This window comes from Capronia epimyces (genome assembly GCF_000585565.1).
Source record: "Capronia epimyces CBS 606.96 chromosome Unknown aczIQ-supercont1.2, whole genome shotgun sequence".
Taxonomy (NCBI): Eukaryota; Fungi; Ascomycota; class Eurotiomycetes; order Chaetothyriales; family Herpotrichiellaceae; genus Capronia; species Capronia epimyces.
The window spans coordinates 3,509,811-3,524,490 of NW_006912905.1; the positions used below are offsets into that span (position 1 = coordinate 3,509,811).

Sequence of the window (14,680 nt, forward strand, 5' to 3'; positions counted from 1 at the left end):
ATCTTGGCATGTAAGGACATCCGCCGCAGGCGCAACGAGGTGCGCGTTCAACTGCGCCGTCTATACTCTACACAAGCGATCCCCGTCGTGTACTGATCCCTTCTTTCATGCTTTGCCCTATCACCCACACATATTGCACCAATAGACAGCTCTTCTAAGAACGTTACTTCAGTCATTTGGTTCTGCTCTAGACTGAGCTTGCAATGTCAAAACAATTCGACCCCGAGGCGATATCCAACTTCCTCGCTGAGCAGCGAGACGAAGCGCCAGCCGAACTCCAACATATCTTTCTCACATTCGAGGATCTCTGGGAGCGGAAACTATGGCATCAACTGACGGATACCCTGTTGGAGTACTTCTCCAACCCAGAAACCGCCGCTCAAAGATTACCCATCTACAACACTTTCATCACCAGTTTCGCCGACAAGATTAACCAGCTCAAGCTGGTGAAGCTGGCCTTGAGTGCTTCCGCACAGATCAAAGGTGAATGTCCCACGCAGGAGTACCCTCTTCCACTTGCTGACTCGCCTTCTAGATGACACTGAACGAAGTCAATTCCTCAAGACCCTCGCAGACAGAGTAGACAAGCCGGATTCGGAAGAAGGATTTGTCTACACCATTACTGAACTCGCCAGCGTTTATCTAAGCTTGGGCGAGGCGTCAAAGGCGAGAGAGCAGCTGGATAAGGCTCAAAAGACACTGGACCAATTCGACTTCGTGGAGAATGTCGTTCATGCCGCCTTTTATCGCATCAATGCCGACTATTTCCAAGCTCAAGGCGACTACACCTCCTATTATAGAAACTCCCTGCTCTACCTTGCTTGTATAGAAGAGTCGGAGTTATCACCTGAGCAACAACAACAGAGAGCGTACGATCTGGCTATTGCCGCGCTGGTGTCCGATACCATCTACAATTTCGGAGAACTGCTATTGCATCCCATCCTCGATGTCCTCAAACCTCCGCACCCGAACTCGTGGCTGCGGGAGCTTCTCTTTGCATTCAACCGAGGAGACCTTGCTACCTTTGACCGCATGTCGAATAACCTCAGCAAGGACCAGAACCTAGACTCACATCGGCTTTTCCTGTGGCAAAAGATCAACCTTGCAGCATTGACAGAACTCGTGTTCAAACGTCCGCCTCACGACCGTGCAATGACTTTCAAGACTATCAGCCAAGAAACTAAGGTCAAGCCTGACGAAATCGAACATTTGATCATGAAAGCCTTGAGCTTAGGGTTGTTGAGGGGGAAGATCGATCAGGTCGCCGGCATTGCGAAAATCAACTGGGTGCAGCCTAAAGTACTAGAGCGAAGCCAGATCGAAGGCATGAGAACCCGGCTGAAGGAGTGGGATAGCAATGTCAACGAGCTGGGTCATTGGATAGAGGGTGTTGGTAAAGATGTGTGGGCGGCTTGAGGTCATATTCTGTCGCAGAAAGGCGGCATACATAGCACTGGCGTTTGGGACCGGACGACGGGCGGGTTATGGGCGGAGAGCGCCCTTGATAGTCTGCCCCAAAAGACAGCTGTAGACCATGTAATGCAAATGCATTGATCTGCTCTATCTATGTCTCTCCGAGTCTGTGACTTGGGAAGACCTCATCAGGCTTCTGGAGGTCAGGGGCGGGCTCCTTCGGGCTAAGCAGCTAAGGCCCAATACTGTACTGTAAACTCCGTCCGCCAAATCTCCAATTGCACTAAAATTTTGACAAAGGCCCCAACACCTCGAGCTCTCCTCCATGGCCCTGGCTGCACTCTGATTCCGCAACCGCTTCTTCTTCTGTACTATACGTGTTTCTGGTCTTGTTCTTTGTCTGTGTCTGTCGCAGATCTTGCTTAGCTCGGCACCCCCCACTACTCGACACGATGAACTGCTCGGCCACGATCTTCTTCCGCGCATGTCGCGCACGCCCCGTACCAGCGCCGTCACGCAGTTTAGTCCTACCGCCTCGATCGACGAGCGCTCCATTCCTGAAATCCACGAGTCAAAACGGAAGAAACCTCACATATCAGTGTCACAGAGGCATTGGGCAGCAACGTGCGGCATTCTCGTCAACAAGTACACTTGGGCACGCTCAACCTGTGAACGACATCCCAGCCGCGGCGTCAGAGGGGGGTGAAGTGTCTGGCAAAGGCGGCGAAGGAGAGAACCTAACACAGACGGTGATCTCGCGAGCTCAGACGGATCAGCAGCAGCAGTCGTCGACACTGTCATCGTCTACAATTTCCAAGACCGGAGCAACGGCGGCGGCACAACAGCCACCAGTCTCAGATAATTCACCATCATCGACAACCGAGTCTGATCCCATCGCCGCCGCGGACGCAGCGTTCCTCGCAACCTCATTTAAACTGACTGGCCATGTGACCCGAGTCGGTACGATGCGTAAGACCGTTCGAGTTTCCCGCACCGTGCAAGTGTGGGACAAGTTCTTGCAAAAGCACTGGAAAAAGACGGCCCACGACCTGGTTCACGATCCACAGGACATCCTGAACGAAGGCGATGTTATCACGTACGGCCCCTTCCCGCCGAGCATGCGGGCGGCGCGCGAACAGAGGGGCCAGGTCGGAGGCAATAAACAAGTCAGCCATGTGCTGAGGGAGGTGATCACGCCGTTCGGCACTCCCGTTGAACAAAGGGTCAGTCGAATCGTCGGCAGTCCTGCAGGCAGGTGGCACGGTACGCCGGGACAGGTGCAAGTGCAGAAGGGCGGGAGCCGGACTAGGCCCAGGGGTAAGGACGCGGTCAATGTTCCGTCGAGCAAGAAGAATGCAGAGGCAGCTGCCTGAACACCGCAACATGCATACCTTCGCCTCGGCTTCCGTTGATGGATTGCTGCGGGACGTTGCTGGTTGAGGTGTGATGATCTGTGCTGCAAGGGACAAGCATATACAGCAACTGGGTTCGGTCTGTCTGGGGTAGTCCCGAAGATTCGTTCAATTTTTACCTCTCACTCGTATGTTTTCGACTTCCCCTGTCCAAGGAGCAACTCTTGAGCGTCTCAGCTCGGTCAACACTCTATCCACACCCGCCTCAATGGCATGCAGCCTCGGCGCATCTTTGTCTCCTCCACACGATCAACCCAGCGAGAGAGAGAGAGAGTCTGATTCGAACATATTCGACTTCGATCCTACTCGATCGCCCCCTGGATTGTTCCAAGCTAGCCGCCCCGCTCCCGAACCCAACCAAGGCGAGGAGAAGGGATTTTAGATGGAGGTGGTAGTAAGCGTGTCCACAAAGGCCACAGTATGAGACAGGAGAGGTCGAATCAAAAGGGAAATGTCTGTTCTGACGACGGTCGGTTCCATTCTCCATGGGGAGATTTCGAGATTTCGGGAGGCCTGACGTCGGTGTTGTTTGATTGTCATATCCCAACACTCAAACATCTGTGTCACATCCCAAGACTCGAACATCTGTCTATTGGGTGTGTTGGTGTCTGTGTTGGTGTCTATATCTATGTCTCTGGTCGAAGTCCAAGTGCAAATGGCAATCCTACTGCATTGGACAGCCACTCGAGTTGATGAATTCGAAATTGCCCGTCTCGGCGTGTGCATCTTTCCAGCCCAGCAAGACACGGACAAAACAGCATGCGACCATGCAGGGCTTCGGCAAGTCCATGTTGAACATTCTGGATACAAGACAATCCGGTTGCAGACCACGACGGCCCGACCACATTGCTATTGTATGGATAGTTTGCCTGTATATATCTCTTCAAGGCATGGCCTAATTTCCCATCCCCAATCATGTTCTCATGGCCCAGCTAGTTAATAAAAGCCGTCTTCTAACTATAGACGCCATTATACTGTAAGTATAGCTCACACTGGGCCCTAGGGATGATTCCCTGTCCGCTCAGCCCCGGTCTCTGCCAGTGTATATCACTGAGATATCTGGTTGTCTGTCCTAAACCCTCCACCAGACTGCTATCCATCTAGATAGACGCGGGCACTGTGAAGCTGGGCGGAACGTCTTCTCCTTTTTCGACAACTCGTCATGGTCTCTGTCCTACCCTGCGAGACAACCTGTATACCTTGATGCACCGTGCAAATGAGGCTGCAGGTTAATTTATCGCAACATGTCATTCTTGAAGTCATCGTTATTTCCAGCCGCCTACTTGATTCAATACCATTTACGGACAGCTCTATCCCAACGGGCCCCGGCAGAAAAGGAGGTTGAGAAGTTGATTCATTATACCCAGTCTATTTCTTAACTCCATTGCCCTTCCGTCTAGTGCATGGAATCATGGGCCTAGGGTCAGTGTCATGACACAACAGGGAGGTCTTCTATTTTCTTCACAAGCTTGAATCCCGAATCAAAAAGACCGAATTACCCGCTCTGCAGTTTCACAGCAACGAGTGCTCTCTCTGCGACCTAGACGGTGTTGGACTTCTGGCCGCCATCCACACCCGCGGCAGAGGTGGGTGAAGCTGTCTTCTGTTCGGCTGGCGTATCTTTTGGTAATGAGATTTGTGAAGGGTCTTTCACCAACGAGGCTCGACGCAGCTTCAGTTTCTTCTCGCCTTGCGCCGATATTCTGGTCAACTCAGCGACGAAAGATTGTCCCCAGAAAGAACTATCATGTATCAGTATAATCGTACCGGTAGCAGTGTAACATCATGGCAACTTACCTAGTATACTTGAAAACATACTTGTGCAGTTTGGCGTAGTTGAGGGCACGTTGTTCTGGACTCATCGTGACGGCTTCCTGAATGGCACCGGCCAGTTCCTCCGTGTTCCAGGGGTTGACCAAGATGCTGCCATTCAAGCTCTGTGCAGCTCCCGTAAACTCGGACAAGACAAGAACCCCATTGCGTTTCTCTTGCGTCGCAATGTATTCGAATGACACCAAGTTCATACCATCACGTGTGGAGGACACTAGGCAGACATCGGACACGGCGTAGAGGGCAATGAGTTCGTCGAAATTGACGGACTTGTGCATGAAATGGATGGGCATATATTCCACAGTCCCTGGAAAAGGTCAGAACAGTAAGAATGTGCTGGGTACTCACACAACATACCGAATTTGCCGTTGATGCGTCCAACCAACTCATTCACAACTGCTCGGAGATTTTGGTACTCCTCCACGTCTTGTCTACTTGGCACAGCAACCTGCACCAGGACGACTTTCCCTATCCATTCAGGATGATCCGTGAGGAACACTTCAAGGGCGTGAAGCTTCTGCGGGACACCTTTGATATAGTCAAGACGGTCGACCCCGACCATCAATTTCATACCCTTGAACTTTTCTTCCAATACAGCTATTCTTTTCTGGACCTTTTCTTTCTTGAGTCCTTCTGTGAACTTCTCCGGATCGATGCCAATGGGGAAAGCCCCCACAGTGACGACTTTACCTTCGAATTCGACTCCATTTGGTGTTGTGGTGAGGTTTAAGATCCGGGAACAACTGCTGAGGAAGTGTCGTGCATAGTCGTAGGTATGAAAGCCAATGAGGTCACAGTGCAGGACACCGAGAAGGACTTCGTTTCGAACGGGAAGAATTCTATAGATCTCGCTGGAGGGAAAGGGGGTGTGCAAAAAGAAACCAATCTTGACATTGGATTTGCTTGTACCGATCTCCTCGCGAAGCATTTGGGGCAACAGCATGAGATGATAGTCGTGAACCCAGACGAGGTCCCCATCCTCGACTTCGGCGGCGATTGTGCGGGCGAAGAGACGATTGGCTTCCTGGTAAGCATTCCAAGCCGATTCATCGAACGTGATCTCGCCGGGGTGGTAGTGAAATAGAGGCCACATGATGGAGTCTGAGGCTTGTTAGCGTCCATTTTGATGTCTCGGGTCAGTCTACTCACTTGAAAAGCCATTGTAATGCCTGTCAGCCAATTCATCGGCCATGAAGACAGGAATGGCATTGAATTCCTCTTTGAGCTTGGTGGTAACCTCCCGAATCTCATCTTGTGGAATTTCTAGACCTGGCCAGCCGTACCATTGAAACGTGGTGCTCTTTGCCAATCCACTGAGGCCAGTGACAAGACCGCCTGATGACATGGAGTAATCATATTTTCCATCAGCGGAGCGTTTGATAGTTATGGGAAGACGATTTGAGACGAGGAGTAACCGCGACTCGGCTTTCGGAGGGTCTTCCGTTACGGAAGGCATGTCGAATAGGGATAGAAGGGCTGGTGCGCTGCCGGGAGAAGCCGGTTTCGATCGAGATGCGAGCGGAATCGAGGGGGGCAAGGAGATGAATTGTGCCTAGGGACTGGTCTGAAGAGGCAGGACGAATGTCGAAACGTGTAATTCTTTCGCAATTCAAGATCGGGGTCAACGTAATAACACCCGCAGTCGAGATCTGACGCTACAGGAGCAGAGTAGTATATGTCAGACGGGCAGAAAGAGACCGGAAAAGCTGTATCTATGTCGGGCTGTTGCTGTCGATTCAAGTGCTACCGCCGCCCGGTTTTCCGTGCTGTTGATGCAACCCGAGGGAGTGGAAAGCACAGAGGGCAGTTCCGACTGGCGCACCGCGTCAATCGCTCGAACAAACAGTTCAGTGGCGGGCAGGGATGCACGAAATGCTGCGAGGTAGACGGGGTGGTCAGGGGTCCTTGTAAAATAAGATCGGCTTGATATTGTGTCTGGGAGAGTAGAGCAGATGAAGTTCGAGACGAAGCTGTGGTTATTTTTGCGGTATACTTGGAAGGCGCAGGAAACTTGAAGCTGGCACGCCGTTTACCATTCCATGTACGTCACCCTGGTCCTGGTCCGCCCAGCTAAAGGCCTTGTAGCCTAAGGGCCCCTCCTGTCAGACACCCCGGCTCATTCCTCCGACAATACTTTACCAGATACGGATACCTAAGGACCAACTACCTTGCAGGTGTGTACGGAATAAATATAGCTTACTAACAGTATGTACTTCTACAGGCGAGTCCTATGTCCTGGCAGAGGATGCGATATGAATACGGTCACCAGAGTCTGAAATATTACCCAGGCAAGGATAATGGACAGCACCTTGCACGTTGGTGTCATATTACCAGGTATTATGGCCATGCTACTGTGCTAGGTACATAGGTACCTCAGGTAGGTGCCAGGTGGTACTTGTAGTAGGGGATTCTAATCGCTATCTTGGCGCCTGATTTGCCGGCCTTCGTTCCATTCGACCTTTGTACACTGCTACCAGGCGGGGTAGAATTACAGATTACGGAGTAAGGAGTACAGATACATTAGCTATGTCCTAAGTACCTACACATAGTACTCCATACTCAGTACCAGAGTAGCTGAAGGGAAAGAACTTCAGGTCATTTTCCTTGTCTTCTTGTGTTCCCCTGTCCTCATAGCTACCTAGCACACAACTACTACCACCACCTTGCGTACAGTAGCCACCTAGGTACCCTTGAATCACCAACACGCCAAACCACAACACAACATAGCACGGTAATGATCGCCCACGCCTTGCTAGATACTATCGACTGCCGTGAAGACACCGCCGACTTTTCCTGAGTTCGACATCGCATGCTATCTTGTCTCCATAGCTCTCAAATCCCCGATACCGCCCCCTCAAAGATGGCATCTGAAAATCACCATGTGTACGACCACGCTTGCAATCCATGTGCTCGCCGCCTCTAATGAGCTGGCCTTAGTCTTGGACAATTCTTGTGCCGATCTCCCACATCACCTCTTAGTCACCCACTTGATCAAATAACAGAGGAAAATTGCGAACGACAGGAGGCAGGAAGGCGCATGATAGAGAGGTGCTTATCATCGTAACGCCGTATACATTCGTCACTCATCCATTCGGTGTAGTCGTAAAAGGTCAGAAACATTGCATGATATCGTTAGACATGTCGGTCGCTCGTAACTTCTGCGGGTCGACTTTTCATCAGGGCATCAGGCCGTAAACTGCGTAAACTCTTAGTTGGCCCTGATGACCAACTTCGCCAAAAACTTGTTCGACAGCGAATCAAAATCCTTCCGGTCGAATTGTGCATTAGGTCGGCCGCGGAGGTAGTTTTCTGTACATGCTATCAGTAACGAAGATACTCGGGGACAGGGAGCTCTCTCACCATATCTCGTGACGTGCTCTCGAACTTCAGTCATGGTGTTGCAAACGTCTGGGTCGGAAGCCAATAACGCATGATGCTTGGAAGTGTCCCAGTCAAGAATTGAAGGCAGCTTCTGAGAAATGGCCTGGAAAAGACCAACCACAACACCGACCGGAGTGGTCTCCATGTCGTTGCAGAACCGGTCCACAGCCGCGCTGTCAGGTACGCGGTAGTGGCAGTCAAACTGCATGCATTCCCATACTGCCAACAACACCGACGCCAGGATAAAGATGGTCGGCCAGTTCTTGAGCTTGTCGCCACTGTACACGCTGGAGTACAAGCTTGACAGTTCCTCCAGTACATCCTTGTGCAGCTCCCGCCACATGTCGGCCATGGCGCATTTGATCTGGAAGTTGATCATCACCGGTGCCAGGGTCTTACCAAAGAACTTGGATGTCTGCTCTTCGATCTTCCCCACAAACGACTCCTCCGGTGGCACTCCCTCGACCATCGTGATGTGCAACGTCAGATTGTAGGCGAGCACGAGTTTCAAAGCCTTCTTGATGATCTTGGACCCTGTCTTGAAGTAAAACCGATGCGCTGTCTTGAGCATTTGCGACAAAAACGGAGTCCCCTCGAAGTAGTCGTCGACGAATTTCTCGAAAGTGCCAGTCCCGTCAATGTGGCGGTCAAGATAGTCACTCAACATAGTTGTCGAAATGCCTTCCATGCCAGCAGACAACTTGGCAGTAGATACTTCGTATCCTTCAGGCGATGGGTGTTGCGCCTCGACCCAATCCAACTTCAAGCACGTGTCGTCTCTGACGTAGACCTCCCTGGCAGTCACGGGTAACATGTGCCCGTACCCATGAGTGATGAATAAAGTCTTTTCAGTGTCAGAAAATCCTTTGATGTTGCCGACCGAAAAGCCGAGTGAAATGTGTCGCTCATAGTCGAACTTCCAGTCCTTCAAGAAATATCCAATTTCCTTGATGTCAATGCGAGTGCAAGGCACTTGCCACAGGCGTGCATGCGAAGGTTGGCATCCTGCACAGGGTTCTCCTTTGTCACAGGTCTTTTTCAAGAACTTGCATCGCAGGCATGCTCTCAATTTCCGGATCTCACTGGCCTGTTTACGTTGTTCAGGACGGAGCGGCCCCTTCCTTCGGCCCACACGCTTCTCGCCCTCACCTTTGCCTGCTTGTGCTGATTTCTTCACGACTTTGTCAGTCGACTTGGCAGCGATAGGACTTTTCCTTGAACCTTTCCGACCGGGGGAGCTAGCGGAGCCTTGAGAGCTAGGAGACCGAACGGTAGCTCCAGAAGATCGGCCAGTGGGAATAGGAATTGAGCGAACGAGGGCTGTGGGATTAACGCTCGCGGTGGGAGCAGATCCATAGTCTATCGAGAGGCGGTGGGGGTGCGGGTACTCGAAATCACTATCAGACAAGGTGGTCGGGGAGTATACAGCTTGAGAATGGCCCATCTCGAGGTTCGACATGAATGTCCCATTGCCTTGAGGTTCAAGGTCCGAGTATGACGACTCTGACAGCGTCCTGTTGTGCACGGTCTGGTTCGGATCAACAAAGAAATGCCGCTCGTAGGGTTCGAAGGAGGAGCGAGGCTCTACCATGGTCCATCCGTGCTCATCGCATGAACTGGGCTGTGACAGAACTTCAAGATGGGATCCGGTGGGAGAGCTTGTCAACTGTTGGTAAGGTGATACAGCGAGCCCCATGTCCGTAGTTGTATAGTTCACCAACTCGCTCTGAAATTCGGCCCAGTTGCGCGGCATTCCCTCAATGCCGGATTCGAGGGGGAGATACGCGGGTTCGAGGGGCAGACCACTGCCTAGCGGCGGCTGCGAGACAGGCATCATCGTCAAGTGCGAAGGGTGCATGGGGAGGCCATGGAATTGGGTTTCGAAATGGATATCATACGCCGACTGTTGGACGGAGAAATCGACGGTGTCGTGCTGTTGCGTATGTTGCTGTGATTGGAACCTCCAACTGTCCATCATTGGATGCTCTGCCATGGTGGTCTGTCGAAGACCATGATTCCGGGTCTGTATAGGTGATATGTTCCTCCTGGGGTCTTGTCGTGGAGCAGCCACTTGTTCCAGCTGCAGAGGCCATGCTTGACTCCGGAAGTATGAGGCGTTTCTTGCGTCGAGCTCGTAGGTGAGATCCTCACTCGTCAAGCCAACATTGCCTGCCATGGTTGATATGTCAGACCGTCAGCCTCGTAGGAAATTGCCCGGTCGCAAGTCAGGCGTCTCGAGGGGAGGATGTCTTGCCGGCCTCGTCAAGCAAGAGAGGAAAACAGGTCGAGGGAAGGATGCAGAGAGAGTCTGCAAGGACAAGAGTTACAGAGAGTGACCGCTCGAGGCGGGCACGACCGAGAGGGCGGGCCTCAAGAGGGAGGTAGAGAGACGGTGCAGAAGAAGCGGTGAGCAGGTGCATGCGCTTCTGGAGATGGTGCAGGTGGGCGGGGGACGACAAGTGGGCAATTCGTGCGCGGAAACGGCCGTGGCGAGTGGCTGCAGCCAACAACGATCAGCGCCGGTGGCAAGCTGCAGCTTCAGGCCCCAAGGACCCGCGGCGTGACCCCTCGGCGACTGGATGTCGTTGTGCCGATTGGGTTCACAGCCCCATCCGAGTGCTAGACGGACTCAGCGCAGTCAAGTGATGGCTGGAGGCACGAAATGAGCGATCCTTTGATGCGTGTCTCGGCCACACTGTTTCTTCCCTTCAGAGCCCGTTCGACGTCGCTAGTACTGCATACATGTACCCCGTACCGCGGTGCGCTTTCCCTCGCCGCTCCAGACAAAGCTGCCCCCGCTCGCTCCTGCTTGGCACCTTGCTCGTTCGGCGTCCGTTTCCTTGCTAGAGTCAACCTGGAACCACCCCTCGAGACGGCGCCTAGTCTAGAAGACGGTGAAGGGAACACTCCAGTCGTGAGGTGAAGAGCTTCGGCAACAAGATCATGGCAAAGTGAGACGGGGAGCACTGAAGCAACAAAGAACGGGGAGTGAAATGTAAATAATGATACCCATATGGTGACTGCGCCCTCTTTCATGCAAAAAGCTGCACATGCGGATCACCACATCGCTACTTCGCCCTCGATTTCCATCGTGACGATGAAGCAGCTTGCTCAGCCCTTGGAAAAGGCGGAGAGGCGGCCATCCTTGTTACGGCTCGTCCTGCAGAGGGATCGATGTCCACGGCTCGAATCTTTTGTGGCTCGAGTGGCACAGCCGACAAATCCTGGGTTTCCTTCGCTCACCCCAACACACCAGACAACGAGTCATATCGCATCAATGCTCCGCGACCTCGCCCAATTGGCCAGATTGATATCACCAAGAAGCTCACACTCATGCAGGTAATCTTGTTGGTGCTGACCACTAGTCCTCTCTCTGGCAGGTCTTTCCTTCGTATCTGCCGTAGATCATGCTGCTGCTCGCCGAAGGTGCTTTTGCTACGCCTCCGCAACGTCGCTCTTCACCTCACCGTGTGCACGCTCAGACAGCCTCGTCGATGGCATCGGGCTTGTTGCAGCAGAAGCACCGGGTTCTAGGTGAAATAGGTACCTGGTATCAGTGGAGGAAGTATCTTGTTGTCCAGCTGAACGCGCCAGTCGTCCACCTCGGGGATTTTCTTCCAGGATGGCGCTTTCGAGAAGCGGTGTAGACTTTTGACGCACACCCTTGCTCAGCGGCAGAAAGATTACAGTGAAGTGAAGGACTCAAGACAGTGGATTGATCTCGGCGGCGGGTGTCAACTAGAGGTGTCAACGTCGCTCGGGATGCGGCAGACATTCCACAGCCATACTAGAAGCGCGAGGAAGACTATATTGCCCGACACTCCAGATGGAAGATGTGCAGAGTGTGAGGACACCGCCGACTGCTGTGTACCGTCATCTTCCAATCGGAGGCGGTGCTCCATACCTTGTTCCTCGCATTACAATCAGGGCCGTGTCTGCAGTACTTTGACATTCAGTATTTTCCGAGAGGCAAGGTCTCCAATGTTCTACCTTTCGGAGAGTGCATTGGGGGCACAGGATTCACGATTTGTCAAACATTACAGTGAAAGAACTCAGGTGTGAATCTCTTGTCACTTCTTGTACTAATAGTACTACTATTATGTGTATTCTTATTATTTGGGGCAAGGACAATGCCAAGCATGTTACTGTAAAGTGCCAACGCTTCGTCAACAGACCTCAAGACTCCCGTCTGATCATAGTCTCTGTGACAGAATTTCAAGTTGAATTAGGCAGGCCTAATAACTCAGTCGGCGCCTCAACTATCGGATGACTTTTCTACATGATTAGCCTTCCGATTGAGGTTGTTCTCGACGAGAAGTCCTCGACAATCGCCCTAATCTTATTATGCGTGCTGGATTCCGCAGTCCCCTAAGGTTGTGGAATTCAAGAACAATACTAACGTACCGAGGCTGAACCAGACATGAGGGACTCATCTGTTCAAAATTAACCTGCCTCGACATCTTCATCTGTCACGCTTCATATCCAGTATCCGGGCTTCCGCGGAGGCGCCGTACTGCAACTATGGCGAATCTGGACGACTTCGCATTTTTCATACCCGCCTACTTTCGTGGACCACCAGCTTTGCTTGACAGTCTTGAGACAGAGACATCCGTTCTACAAGCGGATACTGTCAAAGAATGCTTACCTCTGCTCAATGCCATTGAGGATCCTTCGCGTAGCCCCTTCGACTTTAATGAGTTCAGCGTGCCTGTACTGGAAAGGGAGAAGCATATTGATTTCCTCCACGAAAACCTAGAGGAGTTCCCAGCACCGTTTGTCGGCCTCGATGCCAGTCGCCCTTGGATGGTTTACTGGGCGTTGTTGTCACTTTACATGCTCGGAGAAGACGTGTCTCGTTACCGCTCAAGGTATTACACTCGAGCTTGCCTCCGCACAGCTTCACTGAATGAACGTGGACACTTAAGCTGACAGCGCTACAGGGTTATCAAAACCTTCTTTTCGATGCAGAACTCAAGCGGGGGCTTCGGAGGGGGCTTCGGGCAATATTCCCATCTCGCTGGAACGTACGCCGCACTGTTAAGCCTTGCTTTGGTTGGTGGTGATGAAGCCTATACACTCATTGATCGTGACCAAATGTGGCAATGGCTCGGTCGGCTGAAACAACCAGACGGTGGCTTTCAGATATCTGAGGGTGGTGAAGAGGATGTAAGAGGAGCATACTGCGCATTGGTTGCCATTTCCCTCCTCGATCTTCCTCTTTCACTGCCGGCGAGTTCCCCAGCTCGGAGCGCCGGCTTTGAAACATTTATGGATGGCCTCGGCGAATACCTCTCTCGCTGTCAGACATATGAAGGCGGAATTTCTGCCTCGCCCGGCAACGAAGCTCACGGAGCATACGCTTTCTGTGCCATTGCCTGCCTCTGTCTCTACAATACTCCACACGCTGCAGTAAACAAGTTCCTTGACGTTAACGCCCTGACTTGGTGGCTTTCTTCACGACAGTATGCACCTGAGGGTGGATTTGCAGGTCGGACCAACAAGCTCGTGGATGGATGTTACAGCCACTGGCTAGGAAGCTGTTGGCCGCTCGTCCAGGCTGCTCTGAGCGGTCCTCGGGGAACGGCCAGTGGACTAGGACATGACGTGAGGGAGAATCTCTATAGCAGCGAAGGCCTTGCAAGATACATACTATGTTGCTGCCAGGCACAGGATGGTGGGCTTAGAGATAAGCCTTCGAAGTTCGTCGTCCCAAAGCATGACTTGCCGCACCTGCTGACAATACCTCATAGGCGACCCGATTCGTATCATACCTGTTATACGTTGACTGGCATCAGCACGGTGGAACATTCACATTCCTACGGGCCAGTTGACGGGTCTGATGCTTTTGCTTCGGCCTTCTCATGGGAGGCTTGCAAAGCCCAGATACCTAGCGAGGCCGATCCCACTAAGATTTTTGATACGGGAGCGCATGTCAGAGCTATCCATCCAGTCTACTCGATCCCTCATGAAGCTGCTCAGGCCATGCGGAATTGGGCATTGTCTTGTCCCCTAGGTGCATAACGTCGGATTGATGATCAATGCTGGCCCTGAGATTGGCCGTGTGGAAAGGTCAGCCTCCCGGCACTTGAGAGATTTATCTGTCGACCTCTCAACTCTGGTCACAATCATCTACCACGGAGAAACGGGGCTACTCTAGACACACTAAATCCTTCTCATCTGCGGTCATTTTGTGAATCGTTGGATGGTGAATGCTCGTTGCCCGTGTTCACATTATACAATCCTTACTCGTCAGAGACGCCACCCCCCACAAGGCTCGAGTCATGTCCCCTGTGCCCAGCTTTGATGACCGGCTTTCTTGTCTCAGGCTGCTTGTCATTTTCTTTCTGATCGTCACTTCCCAGCTGGCCATCTCGAGATACTCTTTGATTTCGCGCAGACCGAACCACGTATTTGATCTGGGCGACTATTCCACCTTTTGAACATTGGTAGGTAGCCAAACGCAGGCCCGCAGGCGAGTACACAACTAAGTGGGGGAAGTTCTCCTGCTTCTGCAGTAGGCCGCCGCCGTTGCTGAGCTTGTAGTGTTTGCATATGACCGAAACTCCCTAGTACCTCTACCTTCCCCATCTCGAGGCTTCCTCTGGCGGTTGGCCACTCATACTAGTATGTCGAACGATATCGGT

The 14,680-nt window shown here is 52.2% G+C and overlaps 5 protein-coding genes across 5 annotated transcripts; 3 read left to right on the top strand and 2 right to left on the bottom strand.

The window, feature by feature from the left end:
• Positions 1–203: 203 nt before the first annotated feature.
• On the top strand, positions 204–1,416 carry A1O3_03067 (26S proteasome regulatory subunit N9; the record flags this gene model as incomplete). Its single annotated transcript, XM_007733206.1, has 2 exons — positions 204–483; positions 536–1,416. The coding sequence occupies 2 exons, from the start codon at positions 204–206 to the stop codon at positions 1,414–1,416; spliced, it is 1,161 nt and encodes a 386-aa protein (XP_007731396.1).
• Positions 1,417–1,865: 449 nt separating this feature from the next.
• On the top strand, positions 1,866–2,786 carry A1O3_03068 (uncharacterized protein; the record flags this gene model as incomplete). Its single annotated transcript, XM_007733207.1, has 1 exon — positions 1,866–2,786. One exon carries the CDS (start codon positions 1,866–1,868, stop codon positions 2,784–2,786), a length of 921 nt encoding a protein of 306 aa, XP_007731397.1.
• A 1,579-nt stretch (positions 2,787–4,365) lies between these two features.
• Positions 4,366–6,111, bottom strand: A1O3_03069 (alpha,alpha-trehalose-phosphate synthase [UDP-forming] 1; the record flags this gene model as incomplete). The annotated part of the gene is made up of 4 exons (XM_007733208.1): positions 4,366–4,567; positions 4,623–4,962; positions 5,013–5,756; positions 5,805–6,111. 4 exons carry the CDS (start codon positions 6,109–6,111, stop codon positions 4,366–4,368), a joined length of 1,593 nt encoding a protein of 530 aa, XP_007731398.1.
• A 1,752-nt stretch (positions 6,112–7,863) lies between these two features.
• Positions 7,864–10,212, bottom strand: A1O3_03070 (uncharacterized protein; the record flags this gene model as incomplete). Its single annotated transcript, XM_007733209.1, has 2 exons — positions 7,864–7,964; positions 8,016–10,212. The coding sequence occupies 2 exons, from the start codon at positions 10,210–10,212 to the stop codon at positions 7,864–7,866; spliced, it is 2,298 nt and encodes a 765-aa protein (XP_007731399.1).
• A 2,345-nt stretch (positions 10,213–12,557) lies between these two features.
• Positions 12,558–14,057, top strand: A1O3_03071 (protein farnesyltransferase subunit beta; the record flags this gene model as incomplete). The annotated part of the gene is made up of 3 exons (XM_007733210.1): positions 12,558–12,904; positions 12,977–13,735; positions 13,787–14,057. 3 exons carry the CDS (start codon positions 12,558–12,560, stop codon positions 14,055–14,057), a joined length of 1,377 nt encoding a protein of 458 aa, XP_007731400.1.
• Positions 14,058–14,680: the final 623 nt, after the last annotated feature.